This window comes from Centroberyx affinis, unplaced genomic scaffold (assembly GCF_046629955.1).
Source record: "Centroberyx affinis isolate AG114_WGS23_722 - 3 ecotype Tasmania unplaced genomic scaffold, CSIRO-AGI_Caff_v1 ptg001537l_1, whole genome shotgun sequence".
Lineage (NCBI taxonomy): Eukaryota > Metazoa > Chordata > Actinopteri > Beryciformes > Berycidae > Centroberyx > Centroberyx affinis.
In genome coordinates, this window is record NW_027279993.1 from 112501 (window position 1) to 131197 (window position 18697).

At 44.1% G+C, this 18697-nt stretch overlaps 1 protein-coding gene across 2 annotated transcripts in view; it reads left to right on the forward strand.

Moving 5' to 3' along the window:
• The window catches only part of tab1 (TGF-beta activated kinase 1/MAP3K7 binding protein 1), a 20098-nt gene extending 13648 nt beyond the window's left edge, over positions 1-6450 (forward strand). Inside the window, exons 7-11 of one of the 2 annotated variants that reach the window (XM_071527448.1) lie at positions 1-84; positions 1625-1769; positions 2365-2578; positions 4268-4421; positions 6225-6450. The exon at positions 1-84 is cut by the window's left edge and continues 28 nt beyond it. In XM_071527448.1, the coding sequence (XP_071383549.1) occupies positions 1-84; positions 1625-1769; positions 2365-2578; positions 4268-4421; positions 6225-6450 (823 nt within the window). The remainder of the gene's footprint in view (positions 85-1624; positions 1770-2364; positions 2579-4267; positions 4422-6224) is intronic. The other variant, XM_071527449.1, reaches the window with a different exon arrangement.
• Positions 6451-18697: the final 12247 nt, after the last annotated feature.

Here is an 18697-nt window from a genome sequence, read left to right on the forward strand (position 1 = left end):
AGGACAGCTTGCGGGACAGAGCAGCACCAGGAGGCTCGGAGACTACAGGGTCAAATTCAACTACTCAGACATCGACCTGCTCAGGTGAAGGCAGAATACGCATACATACATCTTTGCAAAGCTACTGCAGCCTTTCTCTCTGTCTTTCTCTCTGTCCCTCTCTCTCTCTTTCTGTTGGATGTGTTTTATTGCCATGAAAGTTCAGAACGATATTGCGAAAGGAGCGAGACAAAAGATATTAAATAGTCTCCCCCAGCTTTCCCACAGAAAAGAAAATCAGAATCCGCAGGTCACCTGTCAAAAATCAGCAGTTAGAAAAAGGGTTTCTGTAATATTCCACAGCCTTTAAAAAGCAAAGTAAAATACATATTTTCATGAAATGCAGACAGAACATCTTCAGCTTTTATCCAGAGTTATGTATTTCTTTTGATGGATCAAAAATTTGATCAAAAGAAATAAACTATCTTTAAAAGTAGCCTATTTCTTGGCCAATAATAATAATAAAACTATGAGGCAGGGGGAATTGGGGTATCTAATTAAACATTTTAACATTAAATCCCTTGTATCCCGTGACTGTATGAGTGAGTGAGAGTGAGTAGGGATGGGACGATTTATCGAAATTCAATATATCGCAATACGAAAATGTGACAATACGTATCGTGGGGCAGGAAAAAAGAATCGCAATATTAGCTCCATTTTATTCTGCTGTAGTAATCACAAATGAGACTATTGATCATCACAATTTCACAAGCTCTCCATCCAAATTATATCATTTTCACTTTGTAAAGACATTTTTCAATTGTTGTTTACATTCTGGCAAGCCAATGCCATCGCTAGAAAGATTTGCAGCTCAGAAATTAACATAATTCTGCACAATCAGACTTTGTTGTCTTTGAACTTTTATTTATTACATTGTATCGTGGTTGTATCGAATCGTGAACCCCATATCGCGTAATCGCATCGTGAGGTAAGCGCATCGTCCCGTCCCATCATGAGTGTATGTGTTCAGGACCTGGACAGTGGAGGATCTCTCTCTATATATTACAGTCTTTATATTTGAGTCTGCTCCAGCTGCTCTTTAACCACCGCCGAGCCTCTTCAAATTCCACGACCCCCCCCCCTCCCCCTCCTCCTTCTCATTTCCTGTTCCTGACTGCGGCCCAGGCCAAGCAAATCAGGCCCAGATCTTGAAAAGCCATTCCAATTATGATCCTCAATAAAAGACACTTAATAGAATCTTAATAGAATTTCCCTCTCAGTGCCACCGAAGAGAGTGCAGGAAACGAGATGTGGGGAAAATAAAGCCTGAGCGACTCTTTATTTCATCTCATGGAGCCAAAGCTTGATTGCGTTTAGGTCGGGTGCACTTATCTTGTCCTCCTCTCTCTTTCTCTTTTTGTCTATCCTCCTCCCTCTTTCTCTTTTTCTCTCTCTCCATCTCTCCCCCAATGTCTCTCATCCTCTCTCGTCTTCGTCTTTCCTTCTGTTTACCTCAATCTCTTACTTTCTCTCCTTCTTTCCCCATCTCTTTTTTCCATCTCGATCTCTGTCTCTCACTCATTCCTTCATTTGTCTATTCTCCCATCCATCCATCTGTCCTCCTCCGCCACACCGATGTCATCAGCGGGGCCAAGAGTAAGCCAATCATCGCGGAGCCGGAGATCCACGGCAGCCAGTCATTGGACGGCGTGACAGGCTTCCTGCTGCTGATGTCGGAAGGTCTCATCAACGCCCTGGAGTCCGCCCACGGCCCCGAACAGGCCAATCAGGTTGGCGGATTCATCTTGGCAGTCTCTTCCTCCCACCTCATCCACTTCCCCCTCCCTCTCTTATTCTTCCGTCTGTTTTTTTTGTTTTTTTGTTTGTTTTTTTAAATCTCTTCGCTTGTCTTTCCTCTTTTGCAAACCACCTGTTCTCCCTTTCACATGTTTCTCTCTTTGATCGCCATCTGTCATCTTCCTCCTTCTCTTCCCTCCCCTCCGTCTCCTTCCATCTCCGACCTGCTCTCCTCCCCTTCGCGTCCCTCTTGTCTCTTTGTCACACTTTTTCCTCCTCTTTCCCTTTCTTCTACTTTGTCTCCTACTTTCTTGACCACTTCCCCTCACTTTCCCCACCCTTCCTCCCTTCCTTCCTTCTCTTGTTGACTTTTCCCTCTCTTCTCTTCTCTTTTCTTCTCTTCTCTTCTCTTCTCTCCTTTACCACCGTCTCCCTTTTACATCATGTTGACTTCCTCTGTTCTCTTCTCTTCTGTTTTCTACTCTTCTTGTCTCTTCTTCATTTTCCCTCCTTTACCACCTTCTACCTTTCACATTAACCTCTCTCTCTCTCTCCCTCTCTCTCTCTCTCCTCTGCTGTCCATCGCAGGAGATGGTTGCCATGGTAGCAGCGGAGCTGGTCCAGCAGAGCAGTCTGGAGGCAGTGGCTCAGTCGGTGGTGGAGCGCGTGAAGCGGCTTCACCACGACGTCTACGTCTCCGGCCGCCAGAGGGCGCCGTACTGCTCGCGCCACGAGGACATGACCCTGCTCATCCGCACGCTCAACTACACGCTGACCGACGGGGCGCTGACGCCCACGCAGGGTAGGAGAGCTGGGGGGCAAATGGCTGTTGACCCGACCCCTAACCGGGGATCATGGAAAACCTTTCATGGAAAACTGGCCACATCAGTGTCAGTGTTCCTCACAGAGAAGTCTTAGGATTTAGAACCATAGACCTGGAGGATTTAAAAGCATGTAGACATTTTAAAATCATGTAAAACCTTCAGGATTTAGAATTATTCAGGACCTTAGAATCATATCGGACCTTTAGCATTTAAACATTTAGCATCGCATAGAGCTTTTTAAATCATACAGAAAGTTGTAGAATCACATAGAAATTTTAGGATTCGGTGTCGCGCAGGACCTGTAGAATTTGGATCCATATCGAACTTTCAGAGTGGTACAGAACTTTTACAATCACATAGAACCTTAGAACTATATTAAACCTTTGGGATTTAAACATTTAGAACGTTTGCAATTACAAGAGAACCATCTTGTAGACTGTTAGGATTTAGAATCATATAGAACTTTAAAAATCATATAAAACCTTTAGAATATACGTAAGTCTTCAATAGGAATAGAACCATATAGAACTTTTAGAATTTCAAATCACAAACTGTAGAATTTAGAACCATATGGAACTATCACAAATGTCATTTACCTGCCATCTAGGAACGAGACTAGCTCGGTAAAGATTTCTCATCTTCCCTTCGCAGCGCCCTTCACAGGTCCCTTGTGGCCAATAGGCGTGTGTCCTGTAATCTCTCCTGACAGGCATTTATACGGTCGTGTTATGGACATCTGTTGGCAGACGATGAATAAACTAGAATATGATCCTCAAAAGACAGAAGTTTAGAGGAAGCAAAGTTTTATGAAGGGTGTAGCCATGGATACACTTTTACTGCTCAGCTCAGAATTTTAACTACTCGTCCACGGAGCCAAAACAGCAAGGTCCAGGCAAAAAAAAAAAAAAAAAAAATCCAATTTACTCCAGATTCCCAAGATGACTGTTTTTCTGCTGAAGCTGCACACTGATTTCACACTCTATTTTTTTTTTCTCTTGACCACAGTACTTGCAAAAAGTATTAAAAAAAACAGTGCTGTAGCTCAGACTTTTTCATTGCGAAATAAAACTGAACAGCAGCCATTTACCTAGAGCCCAGTTTATTGTTCACACAGAATGAAATATCCTGCACTACCTTTATTATTATGGCTGAATAATTCACCTTTTGTCTGAATACAATTTGTCTGGTGAACTTTCTAAATAGCATCTTTAAACAGGTGAAGTATGAACAGTGCTGAATAACAACTGACATTTAACCCTTTACCTTTATACTATGGCATTAGCCAGTCGCAATTTGCCAGAAGACATTTGATTATGAGTTAAGGTCAAATGCTAATGCTAATTCTACTTGTTTTATACTGTTGTACCCATGCATATGCATTTCATTCACACTTTTTTTGTTTGAGTTTGTCCTTAGCCTTTTGATATGTAAGAATCATTGTTTACTGTGACTTATCTTATGAATATTTCTGTTTGTCTTTCATGCTGTGGCCCATGACAATATGGTCCAATTTTTTATTTTATTGTATCCTGGTTTTAAACTTGTTTTGGGTGTATATTGTGTTTTAATGGGACCCCAGGTGGAATAGCTGACCCTTGTGCACAGCTAATAGGGATCCTTCAATAAGCAATAAACCTCTGCCTGTGTGTGCTCCCCCCTTCTCTCAGGCGGTCGTATCTACCCAGTGTCGGTGCCCTACTCCAACAGCCAGAGCACCAGTAAGACCAGTGTCACCCTGTCGCTGGTCATGCCCTCTCAGGGCACCCTCACCAACGGGACCAACACCGCCTCCACCCTGGAGGAGGGCACCCCCACTCCTGGGTAAGCTGAGTCTTTCCCTCCCTTGTCCCTCCACTGCTGTGCTTGCTCTGGGTAAGCTTGATTTTCACTCCCATGTTCCCCTCCTACTGCAATTTTTCACTCTGGGTAAGCTTGATTTTCACTCCCTTGTCCCACTGCTAAGTTTATTTTGGGGTAAGCAAGATTTTCAACTCCCCCATCCCTCTGCTGCTATATTTACTTTGAGTAAGCTTGAATTTTACTCCCCTGTGACCTTCCACTGCTATATTTATTTTGGGTAAGCTTGATTCTGACTTCCCCATCGTTCTGCTGCTATGTGTGCTCTGCACTAAGCCGGGGTCCCTTTCATGGAGCTTGTTGGAATGGGAAGCAAGCACATAAGCCTATAAACTTTATTATAGCAATGATAAACTCAAGGGCATTCTTCACTGTGATTACAGGCAGTGTTGCGCTGTAAGAAGTTACTCAGTAATGTGTTTTTATTGCTTTTCCCAGGAACAAGTAGTGCAACAAATTACTATTTGAATTTCAGTAACAATATTCAACTTAAAACTTAACTATACCCCACACCTATCCCTCAATTCATTTTCAGCAGAATTAGTTGGTGTCCTCCTCTCACAGCTTCGAGGACAAACAGCAGAAAAGTTGATTTTCATCGGTGGAAATATTCCCAATACTTCTCATACAGGAAAAAGACTGCAAGAATATTGGGCATCAAGGCTATTTGGTTCCCCTGATCATTCACAGGAGTGGTACCTGAGTTTTCACAATTTGTGAAAGTATAATATATAAAAAAAATTTTTTTTTGGGCAACAAGCCCAACACTGATTATGGGTGAAATGGCTACTGGGTACAGTCAAGCATCGTTGGCGACACCAAAATACCCATAATCGCAGGAAAGAATGCCCTCGAGGCTTCATGTGTAATGTCTTTCTTCAAAGTGGAGTACATACAGGACAATTAAATATTACAAACAGCATGAAACATTGCTAACTAGCCCCCTGGCTTTATAGGCAATATCAGCATGGTTTGAACATATGTTTTGTCACGTTGCCTGGCTGAAACTACCTGTACTGTAATATGACTGGAATGGAATGGAATTTAACAAGACCCGCACGTCTCTACTAGGATATGAATGTGGCTGCTGCTTTGGTTTGATGCATGTGCATGCTTTCTTTCTCCAATCATTTACTACTCCTTTCTTTCTTTTCCTGGTTCTTGGTGCTGCCCTTTGCTCCGTCCCCCACTTGGACTGCTTCTCTATCTTCTCTTCCTCTGTGACTTGCACTTCCACTCGGTTCCTGTCTCTCACTGACCGAATCTCACGCTCTGTATTTCCCTCTCTCACGGGCCCCAACTTGTCGATATCCATCCCGTGTCCTGCGCTCTCTCCTTGCGCTCTCTCCTCTCTCCTTTTCCGCTCTTCAGCACACTCCGCCCCGCTATCTGCCAAACCTCCGTCGACATCCTGCAGCCCATAATTGAATTCCCTCTTTCCCCCTTCTCTCCCCTACCCCCTCTACCCCCACTCCCCCCTCTTCGTCATCTCCCGCTCTCCACCTCCCTCTTCTCTCTCTCCTCCGCCCCTCTGCCTCCTCCTACTCTCCCTCTCTCCACCTCCCTTTTATGTCTCTCCACCCCCGACATGGACCCATTCTTGTCTTCTGACGCCCCCACTTTCATCCCTCTCTCCTCCTCTATCCCCACCCTCATCCCTCTCTCCTCCTCTATCCCCACCCTTCTACCTGTCTGCCCCTCTTCCTCCACCCTCCCCACCCATCCCCCTCTCCCTCTCCCCCCCTCTTCCTCCTCGGCTCTCCCCAGCAGTCAGAGCCCCACCGCCACCCTCCAGTCCACCAACACCCAGACGCAGAGCTCCAGCTCCAGCTCGGGAGACGGCAGCCTCTTCCGGCAGAGGGGCAGCCAGGCGGCTCAGCCGGACGAGACGGGCAGGGTGCCGCCCTACGTGGACTTCAGCCAGTTCTACCGCCTGTGGGGAACCGACCACAGCGACGGCCAGAGCACCCAGGGGGGCCTGGGACCCCAATGAGGAGGAGGTGGAGGAGGGTGGGTGGGTGCTAGAGCATTGGGGAGAGAGGGGTGTGAGGGTGGAACGGGTGAATGAATGGACGCTGTTCCTGTATCATAACTAAGAAAACGTGACCTTGAGGAGCTTCGGAACAGACGGAAGAAGGAGGGATAATCTCTTACACAGCGAGAGAGCGGTATAGAAAAGTGGAAACGAAATGACGTTCGCTCTACTGTGATAGAAGCTGACTGTGTGTGATCAAATACTTGTATGCCAGAGCATGGCTGCTGTTGTTGGATGTGAAAACATATATGTGCAAACAGGGTTCCCACAGAGCTTGACGATCCTTGAAAGTTTGTGGATTTGAGAAAGATTAAATAAGGCCTTAAAAGTTTTTGAACAAGAATGGATAGCCTTGAATGTAGTTAGATAGATATTTACTTGGATATACACTACCAGTCAAAACTTTGGACACACCACATTTTTGTTTATTTTTACTTTTTTCCATATTTTAAAATAATAGTAAAGATGTCAAAACTATGAAAGAACACAAATGGAATCATGCAGTGACCAAAAAAGTGTTAAACAAATCAAACCTATCTTATATTTTAGATTCTTTAAAGTAGCCGCCCTTTGCCTTGATAGGAAGGCAATGGCTTTGGAAAGAAATAAAAAATAAAGTATAAAAAAAAAAGCAAATGGAAGTAATAAAAAAAAATACACAGGCATCAACTTCAAAAACAAATTCCAAGCATTTAAGCAGAAGCCTTTAGATCAAAATGGCTTTAAGAGAATGAAAAACATAGTACATTCAATCAGGTGTGTCCAAACTTTTGACTGGTAGCGTAGCAGAAGTGTTGATGAAATTATTTCACTGGACAAGATTATGAGTAAAGAAAAAAGAGTCCTCTACGATAAATTTGACCAAGAACATAAAAGTCCTTGAATTGGACGACCGAGTGCGTGTGGGAACCCTGTTCATAAAGTCTGTTTTCCAGGAACGAAACAAAGAATGCTCATGATGTCTTTTTGAAATTATACACTTGGACGCGCCCCAGGGTCGTGAAACTCACTCACCACAAGTAAGGGAAAAACAAAAACAAAAAAGCAGTTACATGTTTTTTCAAGACCGCAGCAATATGTAATTTGTGGGAGGCGATGCGTACCGTGCAAGAGACTTAAGACGAGATGGAGCGGCTCCACCGGACACGAGTCTTCACCAGGAAACTATCCTTCATCCTAACAACCGAGAACCTGGACCTGGAGGTTTTTGAGGTTCTTGGGTCAATTCAAGGGGTCACACAGTGCAGGACCAGAAGTAGCCGAGAAGGGTGTGTGATGTGGGAACGGCGGCTGACCGGACGCCGCTCGTAACCAGACAGCAATAATGTATCATAGCGACGAAGCCCGGCCGGCTCTTTGTATTCTGAACTTCAGCATGACGGGGGAGGAAGAGGAATGGAAGAGGCCTTCTCCGACGGCGCGGACGGCTTGGCATTGATGGATCGGGAGCGCGGAGACCCGAGCGCCGGCCGACTGTGTTCATAACGTCTGCGAAGTAAAAAATATAAGCGGGCCATCATGGTTAACTTTCAGGGTGAAGGGAGGCAGGAGAGGACTGGTGATGGGGAGGGGAATGGAGCCATCCATCAAAGTCAAACAGTCGTCACTCTTTGATGTTTTGCCCTTGTGTTGTGTTTTCAGAATCAAACTCACTTTCATTGTCATTGAAAGTTGTGCTAATTGTCTAATATTGAATCTTTAAAGGAAAAATCCACCTTCTGATACTCTTACACTCTTAGATATCATCAAATTTTGATGTTCGATGCATTCCAGGAGTTATTTTGTGACTGTGCTAATGAAAATATGCAAATGAAAATATGCAAGCTGTGGCTGCATTGCATTATGGTCTTTTGAGGCTAAAGTTGGTGCAGAAATTGGTCTTTCTGCCTCTTTGACGATGGATTTCTCCCTGTATGATTGTTGAACATTTGTGCAAAACAGTGAGTCTAGAAAGAAGCTCTTGCTCTTTGATTCTGAGGGACTGACACCAAAACTTGACGTTTACCGTTGATGTTTTAGAAGATATCTGAACATTTTTCAACTATCATTCTCCATTGTAGCACTGATAATATTTCAACATAATGTCATGTTGTGTATGTTTGGCCAGTTATTGTCTATTTTTGGCCAGAAATGTAAGGCTCATCACCAGTAGCTGTTTTAATAGTGTTTAATTTTTTAGGGTGGATTTTTCCTTTAATAGACAGAGTGTGACTGGGGGGTGGGTGGACACTGTAGCATCATGTCAGTATACCAGTGTATGAACATTATGGCCACCAATCACCGTCTAGCATTCTTTCTGTAGCCCCTCCCCTTTGGAATTCACAGCCAAAAAAAGGATATAATCTCATTCCCATTCACTCGATTAACTTCACACTGTTGTGAATCCTATTGGGGAAGTGATTAGAAACACAGAAAAGAAAAAAAAAAAAACGGTAATCTCCCTTTAGAGACGAATGGAAGTTTTATCTCCACAAAACCTGAAAAAATCACATCCCTGGTTTAAATATTGACATGAAACCACAAACCTTCTCTGATAAGTCCAGGTAGAGCCATACTGCAATAGGGACTGGTGTTTTCAGTAGAGACAAGTTACTAATTGCTCATTTTAGGGATAATCGGTCTATTCTCCCTCCTTTTGCCATGGTCCAGTTCTTGAAGAGAGGGTTCAATTCAATTAACTTTAATAATCCCTGCAGAAAATGGAGGGAGGTAAGAAGCCCAAGGTGAATGATGGGAGGTTAAACTATGCTGCTGCACTCTCTTTTTACTCTCTCCGTTTCCTCCCTCCCAATAAGCAAATGGACACAGGGGGAAGATTTAACTTCTCTGCTGTCACGGAAAATGATGCATCTAGCATTCTTTACTCTCCATATAGCGTATGTTTTATTTCCATCCTATGTGTTTTTATCTGCTGCGTGCTGGGAGATATAGTGCCTTGCCGAAGTAAAGCATATTGTAGAAGCGCACAGAGCGTGGCCTCCTGTCTTGCTGTGATCGATGCTCTGGGGCTGAACTCGATGTAAGGGGCGTGGCCTTGGAACGGAGACGGGCGCCGGGCTGCGGTCCAGTCCCGGAAATGTTGAAGACTTTTTTCCTTGTTTACTCTGGCCGTGCTCGGGAGATTCAATAAGGAAGCCTGAATCAGATTCGGCCCAAAACCAACGCAAAGGGACACTTGACCAAAGCTGATTTATTATACATATATAATTTTACACATAAAATATGGCTATCCCAAAACTGCAAAAGTTAAATTTAGTTTGAGAGTTTTTGAGATTTAAGGAGTTTGAATGTGTCTGCTGAATCTGATTCTCACTCCTCTTTCTTTGAGATTTAGTAGACCAAATTGAGTTTAGATGCATTATGATTGAAATGCCCTTTTGAATGCCTAAGCTATAACTTTTAGCACAACAAAAGTAACATAACACTGTAATGCAAAACTTGCTATTACAATCCCTATCATTGTGAAACCAACTGACAGAGCCCCTCATAGAATTAATAAGAAATTGTGACTCTTAAACTTGAGAGTTAAATGAATTTTGAAGTTGTAAAAGGTTAATTTACAAAAATATTGTGCCACAGGATTTCCTGAAACAATGGGATTAGAAAGTTGTTAATACTTTTTTTTCCCCCATCTACAAGTAGCCTGCTAGTCCTCAAGAGCATATGTGTATTTGGATAAATACATATCCATATAAGCTTAAAAACAAAAAACAGACTCAGCCTAGAAGAAAATTGTCAGGTCATGGAGGTCTATGGAGTCAAAAATATCACTGTGGTGTATATTAGTCAAAAACCTGTCAAAACGAATGTAGTTGTTGTAAAGAGACAGAATATGGAAATTAAATGGTGACCTTTGTAGCTCAAAGCAGGGTTCCCACAGGCCTTGAGAGTTTGTGGATTTGAGAAAAATAAAATATGGCCTTGACTGACAGTTTTTTGATTTAAAATGAATTTCACCAGGACTTCTTGACTATGATGTCCAATTTTGTCAAGTCATGCCAATTTTGAGTCCTCGAGTTTCACCAAACAAGATCATGAAAGTCATTGAATTTGATGTCTAAGCCAGTGTGGAAACCCTGACAAAGTCTCTGGTCACCTGATTGGCTCATAACAGCCTCGGCGAAGTCTCAGTAAGTTAAATGCCTTCCTGTTCCAGTTTTAATGCAAGAGGAGAATGTTATTCACTTAAAAAAACATAATCCCATAACCCACATCTAAGCTGTGTGCATTCTAGTAACAGATGCCGTTTGTTGGACATTTATCCAAGATACCTGAGACTACCATGAATGCATTACTAGCAGAGGTGAGAGACCATTGAGATTTCCAGGACAGGTGGGAAGACTCAAAGTAAATCTTGAAATTAGAAGATCAAGTTTATTTGTATAACCCTGAATCACAGTTACAGCCTCAAAGTCCCATGCACGGAAACGAAAGGTACAGTATCGATGAGGCTTTGATGCCATCTAAGATGACAACAAGACATAACAAAACATGACATTCCCGAAACGGAGTCATTCCTATGTTCCCAGGGTCCTATGTTCCCCAGATTTACATGGCACATAATGGGAACATGACAAAGGGTCCTATGTTCCCAGGGTCCTATGTTCCCCGCGCTTTATAAAGCACATAATGGGAACCTGAAAAAGATGTTCCCCCAAGAGTTTGAGTCAAGTTTAAGTAAGATTTTATCCACAGAACCACCCAGACTCTTTAATATTCTCTGCTGGGTCAAATTTGACCCAGAATAGATGTAACAGTTTTTTTAGAGACCTTCAAAATCAAATAAAATGATAACCACTGGTTTTGTTGTGTTTATATAAACTGGATAATATTTATGAAATATTTTAACTTGAAACGGGTCAAATTTGACCCGAACACAATAGGAACGTTAATGTGTGTTAACAGAATATTGAACTGGGGAACATAGGAGCCTGGGAACATAGATACGCTCCCATTGGAAACCACTATATCGTTTTTTTTATTCGTTTATTCCCCCCAATAAATTCAGTTTTGAAACCTAATGCCTTTTTATTGAAGTGTGACAGAGGCTGCATTCACACTGCAAATGGAAGTGGCTCAATTCAGATTTTTCTGCCCACATCGTTGAATCGTTGAATCTGTTCATCAACGTGCTAAAAGGAAGTCAAAATCCGAACTCTACAAACTCGCCCAGCTGCATCCGATCTTGGCGATTAGTTTATATTCTGTTTTTTCATGGCGGTCAAGTGCCAAATAACCCCCATGTTAAAACTAAGTGGAATATGAACCATGTGAATTCAGCCCCTACTTGCCTGCTCTCCTCAGACTTTGTTCTGCTGTATGTTACAGGCAGTCCATCAGATGGCAATGTGGAGCTAGGTTTGCAGATCTGTCACAGTCCAGTCCATATTGACAAAGCATCTTCAAGCAGCAGCCTGGGGCCCCGGGGTCAGAGTCAGGTTCATTTGGGCAGTGAGGTGGCCAAGTCCTCTAACCTGGAGATCCTGAAGGTTCATTCACCATCATCCCAAGTGTCCAAAAAGATGTTTTAAAATCCCTATCAGCTCCTGATGCTGCACTTTGACCTTTCAGTGGAGTCGGGGGCAGACAAAGACACGACTCCTCCGCTTGGGGATCAATAGAGAGAGAGAGAGGGGAACACGGACAAGACAGGGAGTCACGGTTACTGGAGCCAGATTAGCTTTCACGAATCTGTGCTTTATACTTATACTGTCCTCTCTACTCTGTTTTTATAATAGTTTGGAGTTAATAAGTCACCAGCCGCAGTGCGGGACCTGACATTTTCAGGTCCTGTTTAGGGTGTAAACACACCTGATGAGGTGACAAACCCATATTTATTTGCAGTTTTCACCAGGAAGCGGTCGGCTGGATTTGTGTCACAGGCCATATTTGCTCAGTTAACACACCTGACTCTTATCGGCCTTAATGACACTGTTCGTTAGTATCAGCTGGAGGGAAGAGTCCAACCTGAACACAGCATACAGTTATGTGGATTGCTTGGAGGCGGACTGCTGCCTTAAACTGTACGACTTCACATCACACTGCTGAGGATTACAGGGAAAAGGATGAATATGAGGACAAATGGGAGGTAAATACACAAGACTTGCACATATGCACTCGTACACTGAAACGGCTGCATGTGTGTGTGTGTGTGTGTGAGAGCAGATGCAAGCATGACAGCATGTCTGCCACCGTTCTAGATGGAAAGCAGGAGAGCTGTGATCTTCACTGTGTCAAATGCCTGTGAGTCGCTGCTACAAGCGTAATCAGACCTGTGGCTCCGTCTCTTGAGTAAACACCACTGCTGAAACCAAAGCTTTTAACCTGCAACATAGCTATTGTGGTGATGGAAAAGATAGATCTGTCGTGGAATTTGAGAAATGTTTTTCAGGCCTGGAATAGTGGTGGAAAAGTGTTCACAAGTTGGGGAAATGTCATGCAAATTTGTTCATATTCGTTTAATCGGTCAGGTGTTTAATAGCAACCATGGCTTCTGTAAAATTCAGTAAAATTGTCAGTGTTAGTTTAACTCTGAATGTTTTAAAATCTAGTTTAAAAACTTGTTTGAGCCCAATCAGTACTTAGTAACACTTGAAAATTTGCTGTGTATCTTTTTGAAGGAATAACCCCAACCTCAAAACAAATATATCCTCTAGCTAGTATAACTTCCAAGTAACCAAGTAACCTTCCAGCCAGTTGGCAGCTTGCAAATTCATGACCTGACTCATTCAAATCAGCTCTGCATTGAATATAATAACATTTGAATACAGATAGTCATGGAAATTGTTTCAGTGAGTACCCAGGAAAAAGCTGTGCAACCGGTGAAGCAAAAACTTTCCTAAAGGTTTAGACTGAGATTTGACTTTTAGGCTCAACATCGATTAATCAGGCCACACTGTGCTTTAGTTTTTGTTTTTTTTATTCAGACATAACACAATGCGGCCGCCTCTTGGCTGTCTTTGACTTTTGTCCCAGCAGAGATAATATTCTGTCTGCACACACACACACACACACACACACACACACACACACACACTTCCTCATATTTCTCCAACCTTGCCTTGAATCCAGTTCAGGCGGTCTGTGGGCTTGTCTGCAGCTCTAAAGCCATAGTAGTCACAGAGGTAAATTAAGGACAGCTCAGCTTGAATCACTCTCCTCCATAAACCTCATATCTGTCAGGTGATCTGACTGTTGCTCAATATTTGTACATTCTTTCCATTTTGAGAAGTGTGTGTGTGTTTCATGTGTCTGTCCAACAAGAACGAGTGGACAAGAATGTTGTGAGTGCTTTTGGGTTCCAGTGTTTGAGTTTCCCTTGGCCTTGTTGGACTGTGCTGGAGAGCATGCGGCTCTGCAGGGAAGAATTTTGATCAGAGTCGATCGGCATGAAAGCTTGGAGCATGCAGGCTGAAAAACGCTGGAATTAACCTTTTATGATGTTTTGTCTCTCGGTTGCTCCTGAGCTAAGGTTCGGCCAGCAAGGGTTTTTGAAGGCCAATTTGAGACTTGGAGGCGCAAATATTTTCTGCCAGTGTTCAATATTTTTAAGTTTGACCTTTTTTTTGTTTTAATACCAAAACATTCCTAGTCTGTAGTGTTTTCAGCGTGGAAAAGCCTTGGAAACAGCATTCAGGCCATCATGGGACGCTGAAACTTTTTAGTGTTAGCAGCTCCTTAAGTCAGAGGGTGACCCACCACACCAAAGCAATGGTAGGGGAAACTCTGGGGTTACTGCCTAAATGAAGAATTAAACAGAACTGAACTTGAATATTGCAGGTTTTGACTGTTTTACGTAGCTGCGGTCAGGGAGGAACCTGTGTCATACTGGCAGTGGACGACACTGACAGGCCGATATCCAATATTTGATGCAAGGCCAGTATCAGCCCGATATCTAAGCCTGTCTTGAACCGATATCTTGAACAGTAGCAGAGCTCAGTGGGGCAGCAGGAGAACACCGGCTGTGTGACGGTGAGGCAGGAGGGAGGATCCACTCCTGACTGACTTGTTAGTTTGCAGGACGGGCATACAGCTGTACGTTTGTCTTGGAACCAGGGGACAAGCAGGGACTTCTTCCATGAACACTGACACTTGGTTAAAAGTAAGTCATAAGCTGTTAGAGAAGTCTTATTTCTGCTGCCAAATAACGAGCCCATGGACTCCCTGCTCTCCCCCCAGTGACCTGCATGGTTCCCCCAGTCCTGAATTTGAGAAACAGTGACCAAGCTGTAAGCTGCTGCTAGGCCTGGGCCATATAGACAAAATTATCACAATAATCCTAAGAAGAATATTGATATATCATGATATCTGCTAACATATGCATGCCTTAATATATTGATGTTCATTGTACTGCATGCTAATATATAAAGTACAATAAAACTCTAATTTGCAAATAATCTTTGTTTCAGATCTAATTTTTTGAGATTTTAACGAGCATTTGCTTCATTAAGTTAGACAAAATTGCGTATCACAGTAAATCGTTTTTAACATGATATGATTCTGTTAAAAGACGTTAATTGATATTGAATTTTTGTAAAAGTCACTGAAGGCACGGACATCCAAATTCACACAGGCACTGGACATTGAAAAAGTAAACACCATGAACTAAAGTTGGAAATAAATTATAGTTGTTATGGCATCATTGCAGTGTGCAGACTTTTTTTTTTTTTTTCTCAATAGCCTATTGAATTATTGTCCAACCCTAGCTTACTTCTAGCCACTCCATAGACAATGAGTTGGGAAATATGAAAAAGTTCAGGTTTATTTGTAAAGCCCTCAATCACAGTTGGAGTCTGAAAGAGCTTCACTACGCCCACATTATGAAAGAATAAATGAAAGGTGACTGATCCAGCTGTGGCACCACTACAAAACACAACAGACACATCACACCGCAGAATGTTAGCATAAAGGTTTTCCTCCACAAACTGCCGAAAGCTGGAGAAACTCCCAGGTCTTCTGCATCAAAGTCTCCAAGGCCTGAAACGATGAAGGCAGTAAACTGAAGCTATTCACTGTGACTGCTGACTGAACACTCGGCTAACTCATTTAGTGCTGGCTGCTTTTCAGCTTCTGCTAGTTCTGAGTGTTTTTTAAACCTTTCAATTATCGGGTTGAGTTGAGCGCCTCCAGCCTGTGTTTGCATGATGCTGCTGCACACGCACACGCACACGCACACACACACACACACACACACACACACACACACACACACACACTTACACACTTCAGCCTAGTCTACACCCTAACACCATGATGTGGTAGATACAGTCAGGTGGGTGAACGGAAACATGAAGCAACCGCCAAACAAGTCAGTTACATTTTCACAAAAACATTTTTCTCTTAAAGACCATGTTTTCTTTCTTTTCAAAATCTTTTTATTGAGATTTTCAACAAAAGTTCCCAGGGTTGGGCAGGCATATTCCACATTGTTACAAAATATACATCAATGTAGTATCATATAAAAATAAAAAGTGATAATAGTGACAGTAATAAAGTGAGACGTCCCTACCCTCCCACCCCTTTACCCTCCCACCCTCTCGATTACCTAGAATAGGTATGAGGCACAGTATCTAGAAATAATGAAATAAAACTATTTCCATGAAGTCAGGTGTTATTTTCGTGTCAAGGGCAGGGCTAGAATGCATGTCACACTATGTTGTTTGGGTGTTATGAAAGTATGTCAAAAAGGGTCCCCAGGTCTTATAGAATTTCTCCCCAGAGCCACTGATAAAGACCATGTTTTAATATAACTTACATTAGTTTGATACTATTTGCTATGAGATATATATATATATATATATATATATATATGCTACTATGAATTTAGGTCAGATAAGTAAGGGAAGTGTATTCTGCAAATTAAAACCAAATGGTTACCCATTAAATCCCTGCTGATTAAACCAAAGGAGAGTCTAGTGCATTTTTCTATTGTGCAGAGTGGTGAAGAGGCCAACCTCACTATGAAGGGTGGTCCTTGTTTTTGGGAGGGATTGGGGGGGGGGGGGGTAGGATGTAATTTTAGGGCAATAGAGAGTCCTAAATGTACCCAAGTAGTAATCTTCTAACTCTGCTGCAAGTTCTCTCTCTCTCTCTCTCTCTCTCTCTCTCTCTCTCTCTCTCTCATTTCCTCTTTATGTCCATCTCCCTCCCGTTGCGCGCGCCCCCCCTCCGCCGCTGATAAGCAGCATAACGGGGAGGAGCTCTCCTCTCCCGGGGCCCCTCCCTCCTTCCTTCCCCCCCGTTTTTTTTGCTTTCAGTTGCCCCACACTATAGTCCCCCTCCTTCCAGCCGGGGGAGTGAGAGGAAGATGAAGAAATAAAAGAGAGGAGGAGGAGGGAGTAGGGGGGGTCTTATTTTCTTACGACGAGCGGAAAGGCGTCACACCGGGTGCAGAGCGCAGTTGGAGGACGGAAGATAGAGGGAGACGCATCACGGAGAGAGAGAGAGAGAGATCCTGATAGAGAGAGGAGACGGAGGGAGGAGGCGACAGCGAGTCGTAAACACGTCAGAAAACGGCGAATAGGACGACACACAGCGGCGATCCCCCCCCACCACCCACCCACCCACCGTTTCCCTCCCCATCTCTCCATCTCCATCCCTTCTGCACCGTTTGGCTGATAACCCGCCGGAGCGGAGCCGAGCGGATCGCGGTTCCTTTTGCGCACCCACGCCGATCGGTGCGTGTTTTTCTTTTTTTGCCCGTCCGCCTCTCGGTCCCCGTTTTTCATAGTAAACAGCGGGGCCAGAGGAGGTGGCTGTCTCATCACCGACCGCGACCGACGGGAACCGCCGTACACCGACCGGTCCTATTCGGGACGATACAAGCCCATCATCGGCGCATCCGGCGGCTAAAACCGGGGGGAAAACACTGCGAGATGACTGTAGTATAACCCGGCCGACGGCGAGACCCCGGCCCGGTTACCGAACGCACCGAGACTCCAGCATCACCAGTGCTTCAGGATGGCATAGCGATTTCTGCAGCGAAACTACTAGACTAGACTATCAGCACGGCTCGCATCCACCATGAAGCTCTGAAAGACATCCGACACAGGCACAGATGGGTAAGAGGAGATGCCGCTGTCTGTTTTTTTTAATTCTGGGATGGGGGGGCAGGAGGGCTGGTGACGTGCAGACCCCTGCCATTGCACTTGCATGACTGCAATGTTGAGGGGAGGGGAGGGAGGGTGGTGGTAGCCCCTGTGTGTGTGTGTGTGTGTGTGTGTGTGGGTGATGTTGATGAAGTTGCTTATCCTCCAGTCTCTCACGAAATGAGGGGGCAAATGGATGGCAGTAACCGATGGCCCTCTGTGAGTATCATGCTACGGTTCAGACTGGCTGCTTTTTAACGCAGGATAGTCTGTGTGTAATGCTATCTCCATGGCCTCTCTTCTATTCTATTCTATTCGACTTTCCTATTGCTAGATGTCTGGTTTCGCTCCAGACTATTGTTTCAGCTGGTACGCAGGTTTCTGGGTCCTGGGTCTGTGAGGGTTAGTTTTAATAACGAAGGAGAGTCTACATGGAACCCAAAGCCGGTACAGTGTGACCCTCCAGGCTCATACCTCATATTCATTACAATTTACTCCTTCACATTCCTAATCAGTAATGGGCTGCACGGCTCTGAAAAGCTCAGCGGGTAGAGCGTGGCCCCTACACTGCCAGGGTTCGGGGTTCGATTCCCACTTACCCGCCTATGCTAGAATTGTATGAACTTGTGTTATTATAAGGCCGATTGGATTAAAAGTGTCCACTAAATAGTAAACGTAAAGCTATACAGGCTAGCTCTGTGTTCCTCTTGGTAAGATTGATTTAAACAATTTAATTCCCCCATCACACCCTCATTTCCACACATCCCCACACCCCATTTTTCTCCCGAACACCTGAGCTTGATCGGTCAGTTTGTTTCCGACCGTTCCCTCCTGTCGGCGGGGCATGTTGCGGCCCAGAGGAAAGCCCTGCTGCGCGTCACCTCACCTAGACTGAGTCACCCTGCCCCGGGGCGCACGGCCCTCTGTATGCAGCGACCGCAGGCCTTCGCTGACAAGACCCATTTTCGTCTCATCTCTAGTCAAAACCAAAACCAAAACCCACCGTCGCTCCTGAATCTATTTCTAATTTCCCCGGAGAGAAGGCCCGGCTCCCCAGCCAATGCTGCAGGGGTCGAGTATTGATCGGAGGCCCCATATGGGTAAGAGTATAAGAGGGC